This window comes from Tyto alba, unplaced genomic scaffold (assembly GCF_018691265.1).
Source record: "Tyto alba isolate M040663 unplaced genomic scaffold, T.alba_DEE_v4.0 Super-Scaffold_17, whole genome shotgun sequence".
Classification (NCBI taxonomy): Eukaryota; Metazoa; Chordata; class Aves; order Strigiformes; family Tytonidae; genus Tyto; species Tyto alba.
This window is the reverse complement of record NW_024881279.1, coordinates 13,885,667-13,907,176: the sequence shown is the minus strand read 5'-3', so window position 1 is coordinate 13,907,176 and position 21,510 is coordinate 13,885,667. Positions and strand designations below refer to the sequence as shown.

Genomic DNA, 21,510 nt, shown 5'->3' with positions numbered 1-21,510 from the left:
TGGGGAAGGTCAGACACTTACCAAGCACCAGTATTTTGAACACAACAGAATGCCAGAGCCTTCATTAGGAATGTTCATCAGCAGAAGACACCATGAAAATAAAAGGGAAATGGGAAATAAACAGCTTCAAAGGCAGGGCTCATCCACAGGCCTTCTAGCTGGGTAGCGGGTGGGATGAAAAGCCTCAGGAACAATGGGGATGCTGGGATCAGAGGCACCTTCACTGCTGAGCTGTAATTGTACCTGTTTAAATAAGCCTTCACAATAGGCTAACATTGCTCCATGACTGCATCTGTGAAACAAAATGTCAAATCACACTGAATAGCATCATACAAAAGATGTTCCTTTTCCTCCTGACTGAGCATGGCAGCACATACGCACTGGCACGGCGGTAAAGAGGATGATGATGGTTTAGTTTATACAGAGCCAGGCTGAGTTAGATTTATATTTTGTCTTATCTAGCTCTGCCCAACCTGCTGTTCCTAAACAATTCTCATCACTGTGTTATTTGAGCACCTTGCATCTGCACCCTGCAGTGTGTGCAGAGGGGGAGAGACATCCCCCCCTTCCCTGAGCCCTGCCAGGGGGGTGAGCTGGCCATCAGCTGCAGACAGGGCTTCTCTCTCCACCATGCAGAGCCTTGTGAGGGGGGTTGATGACTGAGCCTGATGGCAATTTTTTAGGGGAAGCCGCAGGGTTTTGAGGCTGACTGTTGAGAGATCCCTGTCCCCTCCCTGTGGTGGGGACGCTGGCTCTCAGGCTGCCCAGGGAAAGGCACTTGGTGTCAGGGTGCCCTGAGGCCACATCCCGTGGAGGGAGGTAGAGAGGACTGAAGCATTTTCATTTGACCTGTTTCTTGAATGAGCTGCCCTGGTCCTAAAGGCAATGGGTTTGCGCTCGGACATAAAATTTCACAGTAATCAGTACAACATGTAGCAAATGCATGGGTGAACTGAACTGCCCACTCATCTCCTGCTGGAAAGCAGCTGTACCTTTACAGGAAACCCCAACAAATGTCGAGGCTGCTGCCTGCTATTGCCACCAGAAGGATGGCCCCGTCCCCAGGCACCAGGGCAGGCTCTTCACAGCGTGCCTGCTCCTCAGGAGCACCACATCCCTTGTATCAAGGCATACCCTCTGCTGCTGCCTCCCTGGCCATGCCAACATCCACGTGCCACGCAGCCAGGCGAGTGAGGGCAAGTGGGGTGCCCTGACCTGCTGCTGACTCCCCTCCACCCACTGCTCCCCTCGCAATGGGCACAGCGGTTCTGTAGGACTCAGGGGAGGAGGGAGCTTGAGGGATGCCAGAGAAAAGGGCTCTGGAGGTGGAGAGAAATGATGATTTTCACCATGAAGCTAGGACACAAATAGCTGTAGACACCTCTATGCTCTTTCTTAGCAGCAGGATTTTCTGTGTTGAAAACTCCTACGGCTGCAAGGAAGTTGTAACTCTGAAGTAATAGCTCAGAAGTTATAACTAGCCAAGTTTGGTGCTTTGGGGTGGAAGACTGACACTGAATTTCAGCTGGGTTTTTCTAAGCAATGACACCCAGGGTGGAAAGGAGATTTGTCCTTGCATGGCAGGTACTGACCATCTCCTTTTGTAAGAATCCCAGATGTTTTCCTCTCATTTGGGCTCGTGAAGAAGGACAGGGACTATAATAGCAGGTAAAGACTTAGATCTGCTCTTTGCTCCCAGACATCTTCCTCAGTGAACAAGATTATTGCCTGGTACAGAGACCTCCATGCCTTCCAGCCTCATCAGCTGCAGAGTTGTGCAAGTGAACAGACACTGAAGTTACCCATCTCAGGTCTTCTTTGGTGATCAGAGATTTTGAGTTTTACTTGTCAAAACAGTCTCTGGAAATACCAAGGGAGGCCAGCACTGAGCTACGTTTCACCAGATGTTGCCCCGCTTGAAGACTGAGGGGTGCTTCAGCTTCAGCCAAGAAGCAGGACAATGTTTTAAGCCCCCATTTCCTATGCAGTACACACAGGGAACTCTGCCCTGAAATTGGAGGTGTCATTTGACTTGGCTGGCTGCAACCCAGGGCTCTGAACAGAGACCAGCAGGTCAGAAGCACACACTGGCACACTCGTCTGTGGAGCATTTGCAGTTATAATAGTTTTGGAAGAGTTTGGGAGATCTTTCCAAAGAGTATTTCTCTTGTGCCATGTTGCATTGCTCCCCCAGGGAACATTAAATAGGCATATGCATCACTGGGGGTGCAGGAAGGATGTTCATCTGGGATATGTTTCTGTACATCTGCCTTTTGAATAAGCTATCATCAAGTAGGAATATTTGTTAATTATTCAGTCTCAGTAATTCAAAGCTGTTAATAATGGAAGAAGTGGATATTGCTGTAAATTAAAATCAATGGTTTGCATAACATCTTTGATCAAATCTGAGTGCTCTGGCTTCCAAGCATGCTTCCCTGTTTAATAAAGCGGAGATTGATGGGTTTGCTATTATGAGGAAATGAGATTCAGACGAAATGATTGTTGGTTAGTAGGAATATAGCAATCTCTTAAGGAAAAAGGTGAAATACTGATGTGATATGAATGGTTAAAACCCATATATGGGCACACTGAAAAGGCTTTTCTGTATAGTCATCAATGTGAAGGAAAAAAAGTGTAATTATTTTTTCAAGCTCAATTTCTACTTTCCTGTAAACACCTCAACTTTTCTAAATGACCTCAAGTGCTTTTGCATATTTTATGCAGCAATTAAGCTGCATAGATCAGTCATGTTGGTAAGACCATGTACATTGCTCCTCTGATTTTCATTACACATCACACGCTGACCTACGTGTCACTGCAGTGGGAAAAAATTACTAATACACAGCTCAGTGCTAGGAGCACCTTAAGCACTGCAGACACTCTTGCGGGAGTGAGGGAGATGGAAAAGAGAATGAGGGTTGAAGACTTTGCTTTGGAGGGCAGAGGAGCACAGCTGGTAAAAAGAAGGCTGGATGTCCCATTTCCAAACTGGAGAGGAATAACTCTGCCTCCAGAGGGAACCTGGAACATCTCCTGGAGGAAGCCAGAGACTACAGTGAGCACTTCCTAACAAGGGACGTCTGTAGTTCTCATTGAAGAAGATCAAAAGCTCAGAGCAGTGGTAGCCTAGAAAAGAACTTTCTTCTTGATCTAACAGTGGCCTCAGTGTATTGGGAATACATGGAAGAGTCAGTCCACTTTGTTATCAACCACGCCATGGCTCTTCCCTCTGTAACTCCAGCTGACATGATATTTCATGTAGGTCTTTAACTACAAATAAGATGACATTTGCCTCTTCTCCTTTCTACTCTCCTGATCATTCCTAGGCATAAAATCCAAGGCTGAGTGTTAAACACTTAAAAATCAAGATAAGTTGTTTTAGGAGTAAGCCTAACAATGCGTGTCTCAGTATAGAAACATGACAATAGGGAATATATTATTTGATCTATGGATTTCTAGCTGTTAACATATTCTTTCCTACTGCCACCTAAAAATATTAATCAGAAGTCAGCATTAATCCAGTAGCATGTGATTTCTTTTAATGCCTTCAAATGCTACACTGCTTGTGCCGCTTCACTTCAGACTGTGCAGATGGCAGGACAACTTCTAACAGATTCAAATCAATTATGTACTTCACTTCTGTTTTAGAAACAGATTGAAATTAATTAAAGTATTGACAAGCCAGAAATAAACAGCATTTCACGTATCAAAATAACTCAGTCATATGATTAGCTTGAGTGGTTTGGCTTTTTTTTTAGCCAAATAAATTGTGGCAGTGGGGTGGGTGAGAAGGGATGAGGTTTTATCCTTTTATGCTGGTTTGAATCTCAGAAACATTCTGAAACCAGCTTGCTTCCACTGATGGTGTGGGGCTGAAAACGAACGACGCTATTGCAAACAGCAGCAGCCCAAGGAGGATCATGAACAATGAAACAAGGACTTCAGACAAAACTACTGGTACCAGCACTACAGGTGATCCTGCATCTCCATCCCACAGATCTCCTGGAGGCTGAACACTATAGTGCTTCAGAGAATTAAGTGTTTCAAGCAGCTGATAATACTGATTAAAATCAATTGTCAAGATGAAGCAAAGAAGACGGGCTATTTAAATGTTTTAAAAATTGCCATGTGTGGGCTGTGCAGTCAATCAGGACATGCTAGGAGCACTCTCCTATTTGGGAGCGAGTGTGTGATGGAGCTGCCAGACACTGCGGGACCTCAGGAGACACTGGGGCCACAGCAATGTGTCTAGCTCTGCACGCACCTCAGGCTTTGAGACTGCTCAGATTCAGGCTGACAGAAAAGGCACAAGGGGCTCCAAGTAACAAACCCAGAAAAAACCCGAGCTTTCTGCTGGTCCATGCAATTTCCTTAGCTTATACCAGCAGAAGTTCTTGCCTCTTCTGGATGGAAATTGGATCTGGGGCATGTGATGCTTTATCGAGGGTCTGAGACCTTGAGAGACAGCAGTTTGCACAGTTACATGGGAAATGTGTGACAGAGGTAGGAAACAAACCCAGATGCAGCGAGTCTCTGGGCCCTGCCTAAGCCTTTGGCCTCTCCCCTTGCAGGAAGGTCAGGCGGGAGCACAGCAGCCGTGTCCATCTCCACTTTTCACACAATGCAGGACAAACCCCTGGCTCTGCTCTCTCCCAGGCAGCAGATCAAGTGTTACATAATTTACACCCACATATGAGCGGATATTGCTGCAAGGCTGATGCATACAAGTACAATCCTTAAAAACCATTAGACTGTCACCTAAAATATAAGTTAAAATTAACTTACAAAATTAGCATTAGATTAGGATCATGGTATATACATGGAGGAAGGGCAGCTGCTGCAATTAGTTTGTTTGGGATCCACTAACAACTACCACAGGACAGCTCTTGTGCAAAGCCCTGTGCAACCACAAATCTCAATCTTACACATCTACTTGAAGTTTGCAGGACCTTGGCACTATGGTTTGTTCCTTATAATAATTCCACCTTCACATGCTGAATATTTCCCTTCTATTGTCACATAAATATAACAATACTTTTCACATATGCAGTGTCTACTTATTTTAATGAGGTTACCAAGTAACTCTACAACTATGAAAAAAATCACATCTCTGTCTTAGGAATAGGTAGAAACTTAGGCACACTACAAAGTGCAGCAGAGATGTTGTAACAGTCATTTCTCCTTTGTAAATGCTGAATAAAACCAAAGATCAAATATGCCTTTAATCAGAAACGTCTTGATCAGTTCCTAATTATAATTACTCCCCAGAAGTAAGCCCACCGCATTTACCAAACTACATGTCAGTTTAATGAAGAACAGAAGATGATGAAAGAAGCACAAAAATAAATCTGACTTTTGGTGTATATTCCATATTAATAATGTGATTACCTTTTATTTCCCAGATAAGTGGCTCTTGCCTATCTCATGTCATATAGAAGTCTTGAACAGAACAGGCTGTATGTTCAAATGACAAACACAATATAGCTATGCTCAGGAGACCTGATTTAATGAAGCATCTACTTCCCAGCAGCATTCCCATTAAGTGTCATTCATTTCACTTCCATATTCTATAAATGTTGAAGATGTAGTCTAGTATGTACTTCTGAACAAGAATGTTTGTAATTCAGTTACTGTACAAAAGAATTTTACTTTAAAGGGGCAATAAGCAACATCACCATTACACATACACATACAATTACTTCAAGCTCTATCTCGGTAGTTTGGAAACAGGGAATAACATCATACGGATGTGTGATATAATCTCTAGCACAGGAGTGAGCTGGAAAAATCAAGGTTTAGACTCATGCTAAACATACTGAGTGCCCAGATTTCTCACAGAAATCTGTGTGATGCCTCCTGCAATAACCAGGTGCAAAACTGGGGTGTACTGAGACTGACTGAGCAGAACCTGCTACCCTTCAAGGGTGAGCTGCTGCTCCTGTGGTAAAAGCATTTGTTTCCCTGTCTTACTATAACTTTTCCTGCAAAAAAACAAAAAGTCCTGGCCTACGCCCACACATTTCTGACCCCAAAGATAACTCTTTATCAAAACACCATACTGGCAGTTCTTAGTCTTTATTGGCATTCTTGTACTGAGTTCTCATTTTCAAACCAGGGAAAAACTTTGTTCCCATATTTGCTGAAAGTGTGGAAGTTGTAAGACTTTCAAATCAAAAAGCATGACGGCCCTGCTCTGCTTTTTCAACCAACTTTTGAAGTCAGGGAAATGTTGTTAAATAAGAGGCATTTAGTCAAGACCAGTGGAAGAGTCCTGGCATCAGGCCGTATATTAAATCATCAGGCTGTGTACTTTTCTCACTGCTTGTTTACACCTTGGACAATAAAAGACAAATACAGCTATTGGCTGTCTAACTTCTAATATTTCCTGGATACTTTCCCAGTTTCAAGAATCTAGAGGAATGAAAGAGTTTCTTGTTGCTACCCCTGCTAATGGAAGACTTGGCACAGACAAGATAATACATTGATTTCTGGAATACATTTTATTTGAGACACCCCCCAGACACCTGGTGTGGCTCTAAGCCACACGAAACCAGTTTCCAGTTCATTCATTACCAAACAATAGCAGGAAGTACTTTCATTTATTTTTTGAAGACAACATAGGACTGTATGTCCCAATGAGATTTTTTAAGGCACAGCATGGTGAATTTCATCTGTTCAGCTCCTAAGGTGTGTGCCCCTTCAAATATTTGACTCTGTGATTGCCTTGTGTCCCCAGGGAACAGTGTATCTCTTTAGTCCCTTCTCCAGTGCCACAATTTCTGAACAACCCAACCAGTTCACTCTACCCTGACACAAAACACATCAGTCAAGTGGGATAAAAGTAATTTTTGAGATGTCACGCATTTTCAATTTTACTACCTCAATTTGAGCTTTACCATAAAGACAATAGTTTGGTAAAGCTAATGCCAGAGGTGGCAGCCAGAAACCTTCCACCCTCAGAGTACATGTTCATCAGCTCATTTTGTATGAACCTTGCATTTAGGCTCCAGATAGGTGTCCTTTCTAAGCAAGGGCATGAGAAGTCCTTAATTCAAGAACAGAGCACTTAAATTTCTTGTTTTATTTAAGCCTCCTTCTACATCCCCAGATAAGTGCATGTTCTGAATAGTCTCCACAAAAGCCTCATCACACTTCTTACGTCAAATAAACAAGAAAGGATGTCAACCTGGGCAAGCAGCAGGACAGAGGAAAAGCAAATGGTTGGGACTGCTTTGAACATGGTAACTGCAAACACTCAGCTCAGAGGCAAGGCAGATCCCACCCAGGAGTCACTACCCTGAGGCCAGCCTAAAAAGCTCTGAAAGTATTTGTTCAGTTGTGATTTCTTTTGGCTAACAAGTTGTTGTGGTTTGAGCCTACTCAGCAGCTAAATGCCACACAGCCGCTCACCCACCCTCCCCTGACTTGGGAACGGGGAGGGAATCGGAGGGGCAAAGGGAGACTCGCGGGTTGAGATAAAAACAGTTTAATAATAGTAACAGAATAATACACTGACAGCAATATCAGTAGGTAATGTACAATACAGCTGCTCACCACCTGCCTGCTCCCGGCCAGCAATTCCAAAGACCAAGGCCCCACAGCCACACTCCCAGCAGTGGCAGCCTCTCCCCGCCCTCTCCTGCCTTTATATGGTGAGCATAACATCACGTGACATGGACTATCGGCCAATCGGGGCCCAGCCCTCCAGCTGTGCTCCCCCCACCCCCGCACACAGGTGAGGGCACTGGGACCTGGGGAGCCCCTGGGGTCTCAGGGGGCTGCAGCACTCCTCCAGCTACTAAAACAAACAGGAACTCTATTCCAGCTCCAACCAGGACACAAGTGCAAGAGCTTCCAGGAGAAACGTCTCACTGTGCTCATCTGCAGAAGCCCTTGACAAAGATTCCCAGAAACAGATGTTCCTGGAGAAGAGAGCAATGCAAAGGGAGAGACCTTCTTCCCCACAAAGGCATGAAGTGACCTAGAGGTTTCTTGGTGGCATCAGGTATAGACTCTACACTCAGAAGTTCTATGAACTTCAAGTTTGATCCACAACTGTGAGCCAGCTGCTGCCTCTCCCAGCTACCTCAGTGCAGTCTGATCTTAAAATCTGTTTCAGTTTGATAACTGACTACTTGTAAATAAAGTACACCCTGATATGCTGGGTACCACAAGTCTGCCACTGCCTGAGGAAACTAGTCCAAGAACTGTGAGTGGGATAAAAAAGAAGAAAAAAAAAAAAAAGCTTAAGGGGAAAATAGAGATAAAGCCAGTGGCATCACAGTGATACTGCTGATGGTGTCCTGGTTCAAGGGTCAGCACCATCAGATAAATTCTTTAGACTAGAAAATAAACCATGAAGCTGCATATGAACATGGATGACAAACTAAGCCCTATTGGAAATAAAACTTACTGCCCAGACATACTTGAAAACAAGCAAAGGCCTGGAGAGCTGAAATTTGATGAAACAGAGCAGAAACACAGGATCAGTTGGAGGGTTTAAAAGCCAATGGAGGAAGAGAGGCTGGGCATGTCAGCTGTATCATGTAGCCCTATCTGAGACAAGCAAAGAAGAAAGAGGAAAGGTGCCTGCACCCAGCAGCTAAGATACACCTAGAAAATGACACTTGCAAATGCAGTGCTCTCTTCAAGTGTCAGAGGAAGGACTGACCAAGCATAGAGGCACAAAGCTCAAAAAAAATGACAACACACTACAACAGCTGTTTGTTTTTGTGGATAATTTGTTCTATGTCAGAGCAGGGAAACCGGTTCCCAACTCAGGGTCAGCAGATTCCTGGCAGTGCTGAGCAGGCAGGCCGCTCATCCAGAGGTAACCAAGGAAGCATGCTTCCATTGGGCTTAAATTCTCTGCTTAGGGGTCTGTAAGGATGTTGGAAACTCAATAGCACCTGATAATCACAAAGCACTGAAAACCTTAATTAGTGACATTTCTGTAAAGCTGGTGCAGTACATTTTAACTGAGGATATGTATAGAAAGTCAGTTTGTTTTGTGATTAATTTTCTGACCATTTAAACTTTGTTACTAATTTCAATAGGTTTTTCAGGTGAGGGACACTGTTAGTTGAATCAGTTTACAGCTTTGAGCTCCAGTGCAAACTTCTGTTTTACAGTGTGTCACCAAGAGTAATTGTAAACAGATCGTCATTCTGCTGCAAGGAGACAGTATCAACAAAGGCTTTGAGCATGGCTTATGGGGAAACATATAAGCAATGCAAAAACACTAGGTGACTGCATTGGACGAGACCCAGATCTGCTGGGCTCAGGAAAGCATACTGAACAGTAGCTGAACTGCAAGAAATAAAAACTCCATGTTTCATTGTAGCTGCCAGCTCTGCCTGAGAATCACATCCCCATTACCGCCCATAAAAATGGAAATTACAAATAATGTCAGTAATGGGACCAAATCTATTCCAGCTGCTTGGGAATAGAGAAGAAAAATACTAATTCTTCCACTCTAGCATGGCTCAAAATACCACAAAAGCAGTTTAATTCCCAAAGAAGTAAAGCAGTCTATTAATTTTCCAGGGATGTCTACCAATGAAGAGGAGGTTTGTATCTTGATGCACAAACCCAAAGCAGCGACTCTGGCAGAGGCTGTAAAGGGAATAGCCTGTGCCTCCCACTGTCTCCTTTCCACAGAGTAACTCAAAATCTGTCTGGACTCCTGTGACATCCTCTACTTGCCCTATTCCTCCAAACACCCAAGCCCCAGGTTGAGTCTGCTCAGAAACACGTCACAGCTCTCACACAGCTTCCTTACCACTCAGCTCTCAGTCCTGAGAACTTCTTGACTAAATTAACATGAACCAGGTCCTTCCTGCCCGTCTTCTTTTGTTGGATTTATTTATTCTCCTGTTACACTCCCTGTTAAGTAGACAACAGCGTGTTCTCAGATAAGTCCTCAGAGCTCTCAGGAAGTTCATGAGAAGAGCAAGCCCTGGACAGGTCTCCAGACTAGTCTACTGACAGTGAGCAAAGAGCTGGCCAGCCACCACAGCCCTATAGTCTCACTGTGGAAAGGAGGCTTTGGAAACAAGTAGATTGCATTTTCACGTCCTGGCCTTTAAGGCAAAGTTAAATAGAACTTAAATGCCAATAAATACAACTCTGGAGATACAGAAATGGAAAAATAAAACAATCATCTGAGTTCTAGAAGCCGACTGGGACCTCCTGTGATTTTCCAGATTAGGCTAAGAAACTGGGGAGTAAATGAACTAAACTGTTTACACACCTTTGACATCTGGAACTGACTTCTTTTAAAAGAACTGAGTCATGAAGACATGCTCTTGCCCAGCATTATAGCCACTGGAGTCTGCTTTTCCTCTGTCTGGCACCCTGCTGGAGTAGTGACACAATATTCCCATAGGGAGGGTGCTTGGGCTGGGAAAGTCACATAATGACCAGCAGATACTGGTGCATTAAAGCTTTGGGAGCATTGGAAAAGCAAGGAAGAGGTCTGTGCCTACTGTTAGGTAGAAATACTCAGTGCCTATACACAGAGCCACAGTTAGAGATGAGCTATGAGATACATGCTCAACCTAGGGAGGTGTGACAGAAGACAAATATGACCCCAAAACAGCCATGACACATTTCCTCTGCTCTCATGTAGGCATGAGCTCATGTGCCCCAGGAAGGGAAAGGGACTGCTCAATTCATTCTCTCTCCTTCACTCTGACCCATCAAGAGATGAATAGCCAGATATTTAAGAGCATCCTGCTCACCCCATCCCATCCCTCACTAGCAGCAAGCAGAGCCCTCTTCTTTCTCCTTCACTCCTCTCTGAGCTTACAGCAAAGCCAATGTGTAGCTGAAAGGTCAGCTGCTGCTCCATTTATCACAGACATACCAGCACAGAGCCAGAAACCCGGCTTAGGTCCCCAGCAGTCCTCTCCAATGTTGACATTCTGTTTGTAGTGCTTTTTTCTGCAAGGATACACTTTCTTTTAAAAAAAAAAAAAAGTTTCCAGATTTACTGTTCCTCAAACGTGAGGACTAGAATGGCATCTGGCAAGTGTGAGATCAAATTCTCCCTGCAGTCCAGGCATCATATCCTGAGAAGGACTTGAGTTGCATAAGGCCATACTAAGCTTTCAGTTATTCAATAGAGAGCAGAAACTTTTTAGCTGCTTTTTTTTTTTTTAAAGTAACCTCTCCTACAATGGATTCACCCCCAAACAGCCAAAGACTCCCTGAAAGCTTTGTCTCCACATGGTTCCTGTCCATCAGATGGCAAAGCTTGTGTTCAGAGAATGGCCACTTGTACTTCCTGTTCTGATTTTGGGAGGCAGAGGCTGCTGCTCAGAGGACACGTGATGGCAAGTCCTCGATTAATAGATGGGGCAGGATGGTAAGTTCAGCCAGTGACTGAAGTTCAGACCTCTGACTGTTTGCCAGACATGGGAGTCACATCATTGATGATTCATTTCCACAATACAGTAAGGGCAAAATAAATAGTGGAAGGATTGAACTAGGTAAGAAGAGGAGCATATTTCTTATCTGCATTGTAGATGCACTCTGCTCCTGGGTAACAGTCTATCAACAGTCATTTATAGTACCTGATAGCAGGTCCTAGACACATGGCCAAACAAATAGCACAAAATGATTTGCTGCAGCATCTTTCATATCCGAGATAGTAGAAAAGCTCTTTCCCAAGAAGTGAATGGCTCATTCTGCAGCTTCACACACTACTGCAGCAGGATCTGGAACAGGTAACAGCTCACCGCAGCTCTCAGCATCTCAGCCCTATTCCCAAGGCAGCATTCCCAGCAGAGATGTCTGCCCAGGACCTCAGGACTGTCTTTCTGCACTTCTCCAAAAGCAACTCAGGGAATTTTAACTCACTGAGAGAAGAGCAAAAGCTATTAGATTTCCACCTACAGCCAACACCCTTTGGTTTTGAGACACATATCAGTTCTCTAAGGAAACACAGCTCCCTCAATGTGACTGTGGTGCCATATTAACTCTTACACAGCTAATCCAGTCCCGTGTCTCTTGCACAGCTCCAGTTGTGTAGCAGTTCTGTCTCTCAAGATACCCTGATATCCCCTCCCACCTTCCCTACTTACAACCTCTGAGCACAGCTAGCTGAAGAAATTTTAAACATGGAGGCAAATTGAATTTTGCTAGCCTAATGCTGAGGGTCAGCCCTGCAGAGTCAATAAGGGTGTTCTGGAAAGCCCCTGGCTCTGCAGCTGCCAGCCTTGACCTTCCAGGCAGCTGGCATGGGCAAAAGCTGGCAACAAGGTCCATCCCATTTTCCTGGTCTGGGCAATCTGCTGCTTTCTAGGGCATCTGCCCATTTTTGCAAAGCCCTAGAGCCAGGTCTGCCCCAGGATATCCCAGGCTTTGGGACTGCTTTAACAGCCTTCCACAGCCTCTTCCAGATCTTCACTAGCTGCCACTCTGTGCAGAGACGCTGAAGCAAAAGAAACGATGTGCTGAACGGCACCAAAAAGTTAATTTTTTGGCCCAGCTCTTTGTCAAGGGCATTTTCATCTGCACACATTCCTCAGGACACACTAATAAAAGCAGAGTGAAACATCACAGAAGTGCATGACAGCCTTACCTCCCAGAGGGAACTCAGCACACACAGACAAATGGTGGAGCTGCCCCTCTGCCTCTGCATCCTCTAACTTATTTCACAGAGTATATACGTCTCACTTGCTCCACAGCTGCTGTAAGGGAGCACACTATTCATTTGCAGAAGCTGAAGCCAGGCTTAAAAATTCCATTAATTAAGTGTTGGCGGAGGTGTTTGGAAAGACATTCTGATAAATATAGTGCTATGGAGTGTTTCCCTAGAAACTGAGAAAAAAGTTGAACAATATGAAAAGTACCCAGGCTGATAACAGCTATCGCTCCTGCTGGGTGGTGCCTGGGCTGTAGGGAGCATTCAGCAGAGAGAACTTCTTTTGCAGGGCTTTTGGTTTGTAGCACAAAAATATGAAAGTGAATCTCCCCACTGTGCCTTGCTTCCCTGTGCCCTCCTGCTTTGCCCTTCTTCTTGCGCCCGACGTCAGCAGATAGGAAACACTCTGCGAAGTCTAAGGTTGCAGATTCAGAAATGCCCCATGCATTTTAGTGCTCCCAGCTTGTGGACTCCTTCCTAGCTGTTGTGTCTGACCACCCCAGTACCCCCAGGCACACAGAGGCTCATCCATACAAACCCACCAACCAGCCATCTTTCAAATGGCTACTTACAAAATGGTCCATTTTGTCCAATGGCACAGCTTATATATGGTCATATCTACAGCTGATGTAAATCAATACTGTTAAGTTTTGCCTCACAAGGGATCTGTAGGGTTTTACTTAGCTCTTTTCTGGCACTATGTGTTCTGCCTGCCATTATCCTCATGAGAAAGTGCAGTCATCCACATCAGCTCAACAAGTTGAACAGGACATTGTATCACTTGCATACCAAGGGATGAAAACACTCTGCTCTCATCTACATGCTCCTCTGATTGCTGCACCATTCTTGCCTGAGGGACGCAGGCGGAGAAGACAGGGCTTTGCAGAAAATCTTCTCAATCAGTATGCCTGTCTCCACAGAAATGCATGAGCAAATACCTTTCTGGATGAATGCTACAGGTATTACAGGAGGATTAGAGTTGATCTTTCCTTAGAAAGGGGACTAGGAAAAGAAGAGTGCTCTAGGCTGATTCTGGACTGTTCAATGACATTTTAGCCTGGTATTTCTCACCTAAACAGAAATGTGATCAAAGAAGTTGAGATAAACAATGATTTAATGACTCAAAGTGTAGAAGCTGGAGAGGTTTTAAAAAGAGCTTGTGTATATATAAGAATAAACACTTATATTGCAACCTGCTGGAGGAATCTTAAACTGTTTGCTTTTCACGAATCCCCACTGGCAGGGCACTCAAAGCACACAAGCTCTTTCCTAAACCCCTTCCATTTTCTACACTTTGGGTCATTAAATCAGACTCTTATTTTGTCCCAACAACTCAGCACAGGATCCCCTCCCTTGCCCAAATGGCCACCTCTGCTTTCTGCCAAGTTTTCTGTCTGTCCTACCTCACAGCTCAGGTCTTGGCCCCCTCCATCTTCACTGCTGGCTGCCAGTGCCTTAAGCAAAGGGAGCACAGGGACCAAGGCCACACACCAATTCCTCTCCTAGGACATCCCTTAGCTACTTCTGGGTCTTCAGGGATGGAGCTCTTTGGGTCCCTCTCTCTCCCACTACTGACTATTGCTCCTGCGTCCCCCCAGGTTTGGTTGGGGAGAAGAGACCTAAGACCTTCTCTACCTCTTTCTGCAGTCAGTCATCCTGCCAGTGTACCAGTGTTAGGTGACAAGCCCGTCCTAGAGACGACAGTCAACAACACTGCTTCTTGTGGTCCATGGAGAAAGGAGCCTTTTGGGCCAACACAGCAAGGCTCCAGATTTAGGACTCAAACATACAACTTGACTCAAGAGGGCATATTGTCAAGAAGGTCTGTTGTCAGAAAGAATGTTCACTATGCCTCTGTATGAGGACTTTGGGTACAGCAGCTGGGTTAAATAATGGAGTATTTTCTTTGCTTCCAAACAAACACAACTAATTCAACCAATTTAATTCCTTGTTCCCTCACCTTGCTTCTCATTTCTCAAAGTCAAGACAAGATTAATGAACCCCACACAGGAGTGCTGGAGGGCTTTGCATTTTTCAGAGTACTTCAAGGCACAAAAATACCTTCAGCAACAAACTGAGAAAACTAAAGCTGATAAAGCCAAGTTTGGAAACAATTAACATCAATCTAAAATTCAGCTGTTTTGGGGGCTCAGCTTAAAAATAAAAAGCAATTAACTGTTGTGACAAACTCAAATAATACACTGTTTCTCCATAGTTGATTTAGCAAAGTGAGTCTGCCTTCACCAACAGCTACAATAAAAAGGTTTCTATAAAAGCTATTTACTTGCACTGAACAGTCTTGTGATTCTTTTTTTTTTTTCAAAAGCTTATTTCTCAAAAGCGTAACAGCCTCTCCCCAACACCTGAGGAAAGAAGAAACTTCTGCACAGAGTGAAGTACACAGAACAGCCCTGACCACACTCAGAAGTACCCATTCAAATAGCAGAGGTTTCTCCTTGTTGCCCAAGAGCGTGAGAAAAGCTCCAGCCAGCAGAACCACAGCTCTGCTCGCCCAGTCCTGGCTGTAAATGCCAGACGGCTGCTCTTCCACTTCTCTCCCAGCTACAGACTTATAGAGTAACAAAGGCTGCTAGTGCTAGAGCTTGTATGGGACTCCATTTGTCACAGTGGGGAGAATCTGTGAGTCTTGAAGATTTGCCCAAGGACCTACAGAGGGTTTGGTGTGAGAACTGGAAAACAACCTAGTTCTCAAAGCCCAGAGCACAGCCTCTTGGGTTAAAATGCTAACAGAAATATTTAAAAAGCTGCCTAAAACACAACTGTGTGGTCAATATTTAGCATGCAATAGTAGGGTGTTGGCCCAGTGGAAACATCAGCTAACACATGAAAAGCAGTTTGCAGCTGTTGAGAAATGTTCAGATTGCCTCTCATTAGTAACTGCAACTTCCCAACCTGTTGCACGGTTGTGAGCCTGCCTTTGCCAAAAGCTTTTTCATAAAGCTTGAGCCAATGCTTTCCAAACTGTGTTAGCAGAGCAACTTCAAGCAGTTAACTGAATTTGAGCACCCTGAAGCTCTAGGGTGGTAGGAGATTTGCAGAGCTGCATCATGAAGAGTCCTCTGTGGTGCCTAGTCAGCTAAAATTGAGGCAGCCCAGAAGCTGGAAATTCTGGGCTTGCCATACAGCACCCATAAAAATGTGATGAATGAATGAACAATGAGTGCTGGAGTTCAAAGAAGGGAAAATACACAAGAATGGCCAACCACGCCATTCAGAACTGGCATAGATTTGAGTCACCTGTGTTCCCAGCCATGTAAAGGAGTCAGATTTAGCTGCTATGAGATAAGGAGGGACTGGCATGCCAAAGGGAGGCTTTACTTCATTCCTGGCTACACGGAATACTTTATAATGAGATTATGAAAGTCTTACCAACAGTCTAGGAAGGCTTTAATAGTCTTTAATAAGGCCATTTCTCACATCCCGTGCATGGCATGTTTGCAGCCTACACTGGCAAGTGCCCAAGAGAAGCAGAGTCCTCCCTGTTCGGGCTTCTCCAGGTTGCTCAGCAAGGTCTGCAGGTGCCATTCTTGTTACACGGAAGCTCCTCTCACAGTTTTCATGGGCAGAGTTATGTACCTACCCACACCCTGTGAAAGCCAACTGCCTGGTTTGTACACAGAAAAACAGGAGTCCATGGACTCCCAGGTGACTTCTGTACACACAAGCTATGTCTATTTTAGCTGGTAATTTGGCACAATGGGAGCAGATCAAAGCAGTTGGTACTGAGGCCCCTACATCTCCTCTCTATGCAGGACACGGGTGGATATTTTCAATTAGATTTAGCCCAGTCTCCCTGCCTGAATGTCCCCACCATGCCTGAATGTAGAAGCTGTGTGGTTTGAGCCCATGCTTCAAAACCTTTAGTCTGCATTGTGGACTGCAGAGCACGTGGTGCAGAGCTGCTGGTTTAATGTCTTCCAACAGGAATGTAGTTCACAAGTCCCCTTGCTAAGTGCTATGTGATATGAACTGATACACCACACGTGGGGATGACTGGCGGATTCACCTTACTGTTGCTCTTCACCAAAATGCAAGTGTAGGCACAGTAAAACAAACTGCCACAAAACCATCTATGTGCATATTTTCCTTTTGTGCCCAAAGAGACTGTGTCTTTTCCCACTTTCTCTGACAGTGTCAAAATCATTGTGTTTGTATGAAAGCGAAATTGTCTAATGCAACAAAAAAATGGTAAAACTGAAAAAGAGAAGTGCAAATGTGTTTTGAAGGTTTCTACAGATTTACAAGAACCCAGGGCAAATATCTTGTCATGAGCAGGCGGAGCCTTGTGCCAGGTCTGGCTCAAAACAGAAGATCTGAAGTAGTACGTCACAAACTTTAAATGGAAGAAGTTTGTGCCAGTGAGGGCATCAGTGAAGGCATCTGCAGGAGCTCCTGCCCTTTGGCTGGAGGGCGTCAGCAGCAAACGGCCTATGGTTCACTACATGCCTGCTGTGCCAGAGCAGGTCAGTGGGCAGAACCACTGTAGTCTTGTTTATAGTGTGCCCAACTAGGATTTTTATAAAGTTGTTTGAAATCAAGCGAATAAAGAGAACAGCTTTTTTTTCCATACTCTAACCAGTTCAAGGGTTTGAGTTTTCATTCCAAACCACTTGACAGTATCTCATTAACCTACTGCCGATAATAATAAATGGGTCCAATAACAATCACCAAGACACACAAAATTTTTAAATTCTGCAAAATATAAATTGGAAATACTTGTGAGGTCATTTATTTTTCTATTCTACAATTAGAGAACATGAGGTCTGCCACCCCCCTCAGCTGCGACAAATACAAGTCCCAAAGCAAACTGTCTAAAATTTCCAGGAATGTCTCTTTAAGCTTACATTGCAGCCTTTGTAAAATTCATAGCTAAATTTTTCCACAGAAATAAAACGTTTGTACAGTTTAACCTGCCTGCAATGCTTCAGGTAACTACAGAGATGTAAAGCTGCTCATCACTTGACATCCTCTGGGGCATCTCATCAAAACCCGTCCGAGGGCAGGAGCCTCGTGCCCACAGCCATCCTAGCAGGCTGGAGCAGGACAACTGCAGCACTCGCTGCTCTGAACCAAAGAGTGACATGCTGTTTCCACAGGGTGCAGCTCTAAACAAAGCCAACCTGTCCCTTTCTCCTCTCATCCCACTTATCAAAGCATCTCCCATTTCCCCAAGCTTTGCTCCCCTTCCCGTGCAGGCTTCCCACTGGAGCCCCTCTGAGCCCCGCAGGGATGGGGAGGGGGGACCCAAGTGCTTCCACCTCTTAGGCTCACCACATGCAGCTCTGGAAAACAGCACGTGGAAGCCCCTGGCTTCAACAGAAAACATTCAGTATTCCACATCTCAGCAAAAAAGCTGAAATCAGGGAAGATAAAGGAGAAACATTAGCTACTTACTGGGAGCTGACAAACAAAGCTCTCAAAACCAAAAATTCATGGTTTGGAAAAGTGTGGAGTCAAAATGAAATCATGTGCCTACCACAAAGTCTGTTTATGCAACCAATCACACAGAATGAAAGACTGCCTTAGTCCAGCCTAGAAAGAGTCCCTAGGAACAAAAGACTAAAGTAATTCCTGAAGTATAACGAAGTGAGATCAGACCACAGTGTTTGATCAAAAGAGCTGGAGAATGGTGAATCAATATTGATTTGGGAGAGCTTTCAAATTCCCATGGATTTTCATTCATCAGATCCCCAGGAATACTCTCTGTTGCCTCTTTTAACCTCTAAACAGGAAATCAGATGAAATAATTCACCAAACGAGAATTTCCCCCTCAGAGATCCTTCCACTGCTCTGCCAGGGTCAGACCACAGCGGCCGGCTGCACTAACCAGGCTCCAGGAGAAAGAAGTCTCTTGAGGGACTCTTGCCAATAAGCCTTTCCCCAGGCCTGTGTAATGGGCATTTTCTGCAGCAAGCTGACCGAAGGAGACCCCCCAAGCACCCAAACCCTCTTCCTCCCAAACACTTCTCATTGCAGTCAGGCCACACCAATTGGAAAGTATCACAAGTAGGAAGAGAAAGTCTAATTCTGATGGGAATCAGTTTTATTTGGGTTTGTTTTTCAGGGGTTTGGGGAAGGGTGGAATTTTGGTTGTTTTGGTTTTTGCCTTTTTTTTAAAAAAAAAAAAAAACAAAAACAAAAAAAACCAACCAACCAAACAAACAAAAAAGCATTAGGGCTGATTGGAATTATAGTAAAATTCAAAAATAGGAAGAAACAGATAATGATCTGTTGGTTCCTATAAATAGTGAATTACAAAACCATAACAGATCACTTCAAAACATCCATGCTGGGTCAGGACTACTCAGTGTTTTTCTCTACTGGTGGCAAATAGCACATTACTGAAAAAAAAATACACAGTTAAGGTAAATAAAATGTCACCCTTCCCTCCCAGTATAGTCTCCCTCTGCCCAGGCACTTTGTGGTTCAGGCATTTGCTGAGCCAGTTTCTCTGTGCCCCTTGGTGTCTATAAACTGACAGATTTTCCTTATATAAATGATGAAATGTATAGCGGGTAATTTTTTTCACCATAGTGAGAAACAAGATTTTTTTTTCCTAGTGTCTTTAGAGGAAGGAAAGGGTTGTAGGAAAAATTGCCTGGTGTCAGCACCTTAATTCTCTTTACAGAGACACAGCAGTAGCCTATGCGTTTAACTACACTTCTGGTATTAAAAAGGCAAGACAAATTTCATTAAGCAGAACACATTACCTCTCAACATTGGTTACCAGGTTATAAATGTGACCTGCTAAGTGTGCATTAAAGCAGCAACCTGCAGTTGCTGGTGACTTTCCTGACACTTGAGTAGGTGAATGAAGACCAGAGATGTTCTCTCTGACAGTATAGCACTTTGACAAGACTCATTAAGAACAGAAATTGTCTTTGAAAATGTATTATCTCACTCTGCGCATGCAACTGGAGAGAGTGGGTTGTGGCTTGCACAGAGGCACGTCCCAGCCTGAAAGCTCAAGACAAAGAAAGCTGTGAGGACAGGGTGGCACAACAGGATCCCCTTTTGAGGTGTAAGATCCTGTTCCCCTCTTTTCTGTACTGTGTTTCCACCTGATCTTCATTCGATAACTCCTTAGGGAAAGGTTTCCTGGAAGACCAGAGTAAATACATTGGATCTGTCTCTATCAGAGCAATTTTCTCTAAGACAATTCCCCATGTACTTGCCACTTGAGTTTCCAGCCAGAGGAAGGGTAAAGAATTAGTCCTCAAAATAAAAACCTGGAAACAGCAAAAAGATAGTTCCTGTGTGGATTTTAAGAAAGCTCTAGAAACGTATGCCCCTCACTGCAACTGGAATATTGCTTCCTCCTGGGTCGGGGGCAGCAACATGGGTTTGGTCAGAAGTTTGATGTCCTTGTGTGAAGTGGGTTTGGTGGGTCCTAGTTCAGATCTCCACACAGTTCAGAATCACTGGCAGCCTGGCCAGTCAAAAGACCAAAAACCAAGAGACAAATCCTAGTCCTACAGAAAGACCCTGCAGATCACACCTTAGGGAGAATGGCAGAGCCCAATACCAGCCCTGTGTCCCAAGAGAGAGATGAAAACACGATATGAAGACTTTTTGAACAATTTCTGTTGGCGTCACACTTCCAGGGTCAAAATGATCCATACTGAAATCTGTCTCTCACTGATACCACTAGTGTGCCCAGGGGTTTGAAATTACTTCAGAGAAGTAATTTTTTTGCTTGCCCAATATAAGGTAGCAGAGATGAGGTTGTAAGTTTTTAGACTGTTGAACAAAAAAGAAAAGAACCTAGGATCAAACTTTCAGCAGGCACATATGGGCTTGTGCCCAGTCTTTGATGGGGCCCTATCCATCCTACTGCAAGTAAGTCCTTGACTTGGCTACACCACATCTGACATTTACACAAATAACAAGGTGACACTACATCTTCTCAGAAGCTTCAGGAAACCCCAAACCAGGTATTGCTGCATGAACAGAGTCCTTCATCTACAGGCAAACAGAAAATACCATCCTGCAGCTTTGCAAACACGCCATACGGCCGCTGCCCCTGAAGCTCACCAGTTGGATGAGATGCAGCACAGGAGGAGCCCTGGAGTTTATCCTACCTCACATTAACATCAAGTTCTTCCATCACAGGCAACAGGCATAGGTAGCTGGGAGTTCAGTGTCCACGGAAGAGACCTTGTCCTGCAGTGGAGAGAGTTAGAAAGGACAGTCATAAATGAAAGGACATTACCCCAGTGAAGACACTCATATGCTGCATTTTGCCCCTCCGGCCTGGATTGTCTTGAAAACAGAAGTTATGAAGACATGTCAAGGTGAAGTCATACCACTGCATAATGCTGTCATAACACAATTTTCTGTTATCTACCCTGACATATTTGTATCTCACAACACTAAGGTGCATTCCTGGAGGCACAAAATCAAGATGAAGTGATAGACAACCCTTTGTGGTCATGTATACATCACCCATTCATGCATAACCTAGGGCTAACAGAATGCTTCAAGGTCCCAGTGAGACACTGGCTCTACTGAAAACAACAAAGAAATCCCCTTTTTATGAACTTCCAGGTCCTCACCTGGAAGCTAAGATCAACCCTTAATCCACTCCATGATCATCACTTCTCCTGAGAACTTCTGGGATTTAGATTCCCAGCTGCAGCAAGGTAATAAACTACTGTAAGGACTGCTTCACTGGCACAGAGGAAAACACTCTCCTGGACAAATATTTGGTTTCCATAGGGATGAGGAGAAGCTGCATAGGCAGAAGTCATATGATACCATGCACAAGACACAGATTACATCTAAGACTGTATCTGTCACAGTCCTCTGCAGATATCTCGTGTCACTTGTTGAAAAATCCC

At 44.4% G+C, this 21,510-nt stretch overlaps 1 protein-coding gene across 2 annotated transcripts in view; it reads right to left on the bottom strand.

Moving 5' to 3' along the window:
* HTR4 (5-hydroxytryptamine receptor 4) overlaps window positions 1–21,510 on the bottom strand; it is a 143,505-nt gene that overhangs the window by 79,883 nt on the left and 42,112 nt on the right. Inside the window, exon 2 of one of the 2 annotated variants that reach the window (XM_042790265.1) lies at window positions 20,752–20,833. In XM_042790265.1, the coding sequence (XP_042646199.1) occupies window positions 20,752–20,777 (26 nt within the window). In that variant the 5' untranslated portion in view covers window positions 20,778–20,833. Of the gene's footprint in view, window positions 1–20,704; window positions 20,834–21,510 lie in introns of those variants that run through there. The other variant, XM_033005966.2, reaches the window with a different exon arrangement.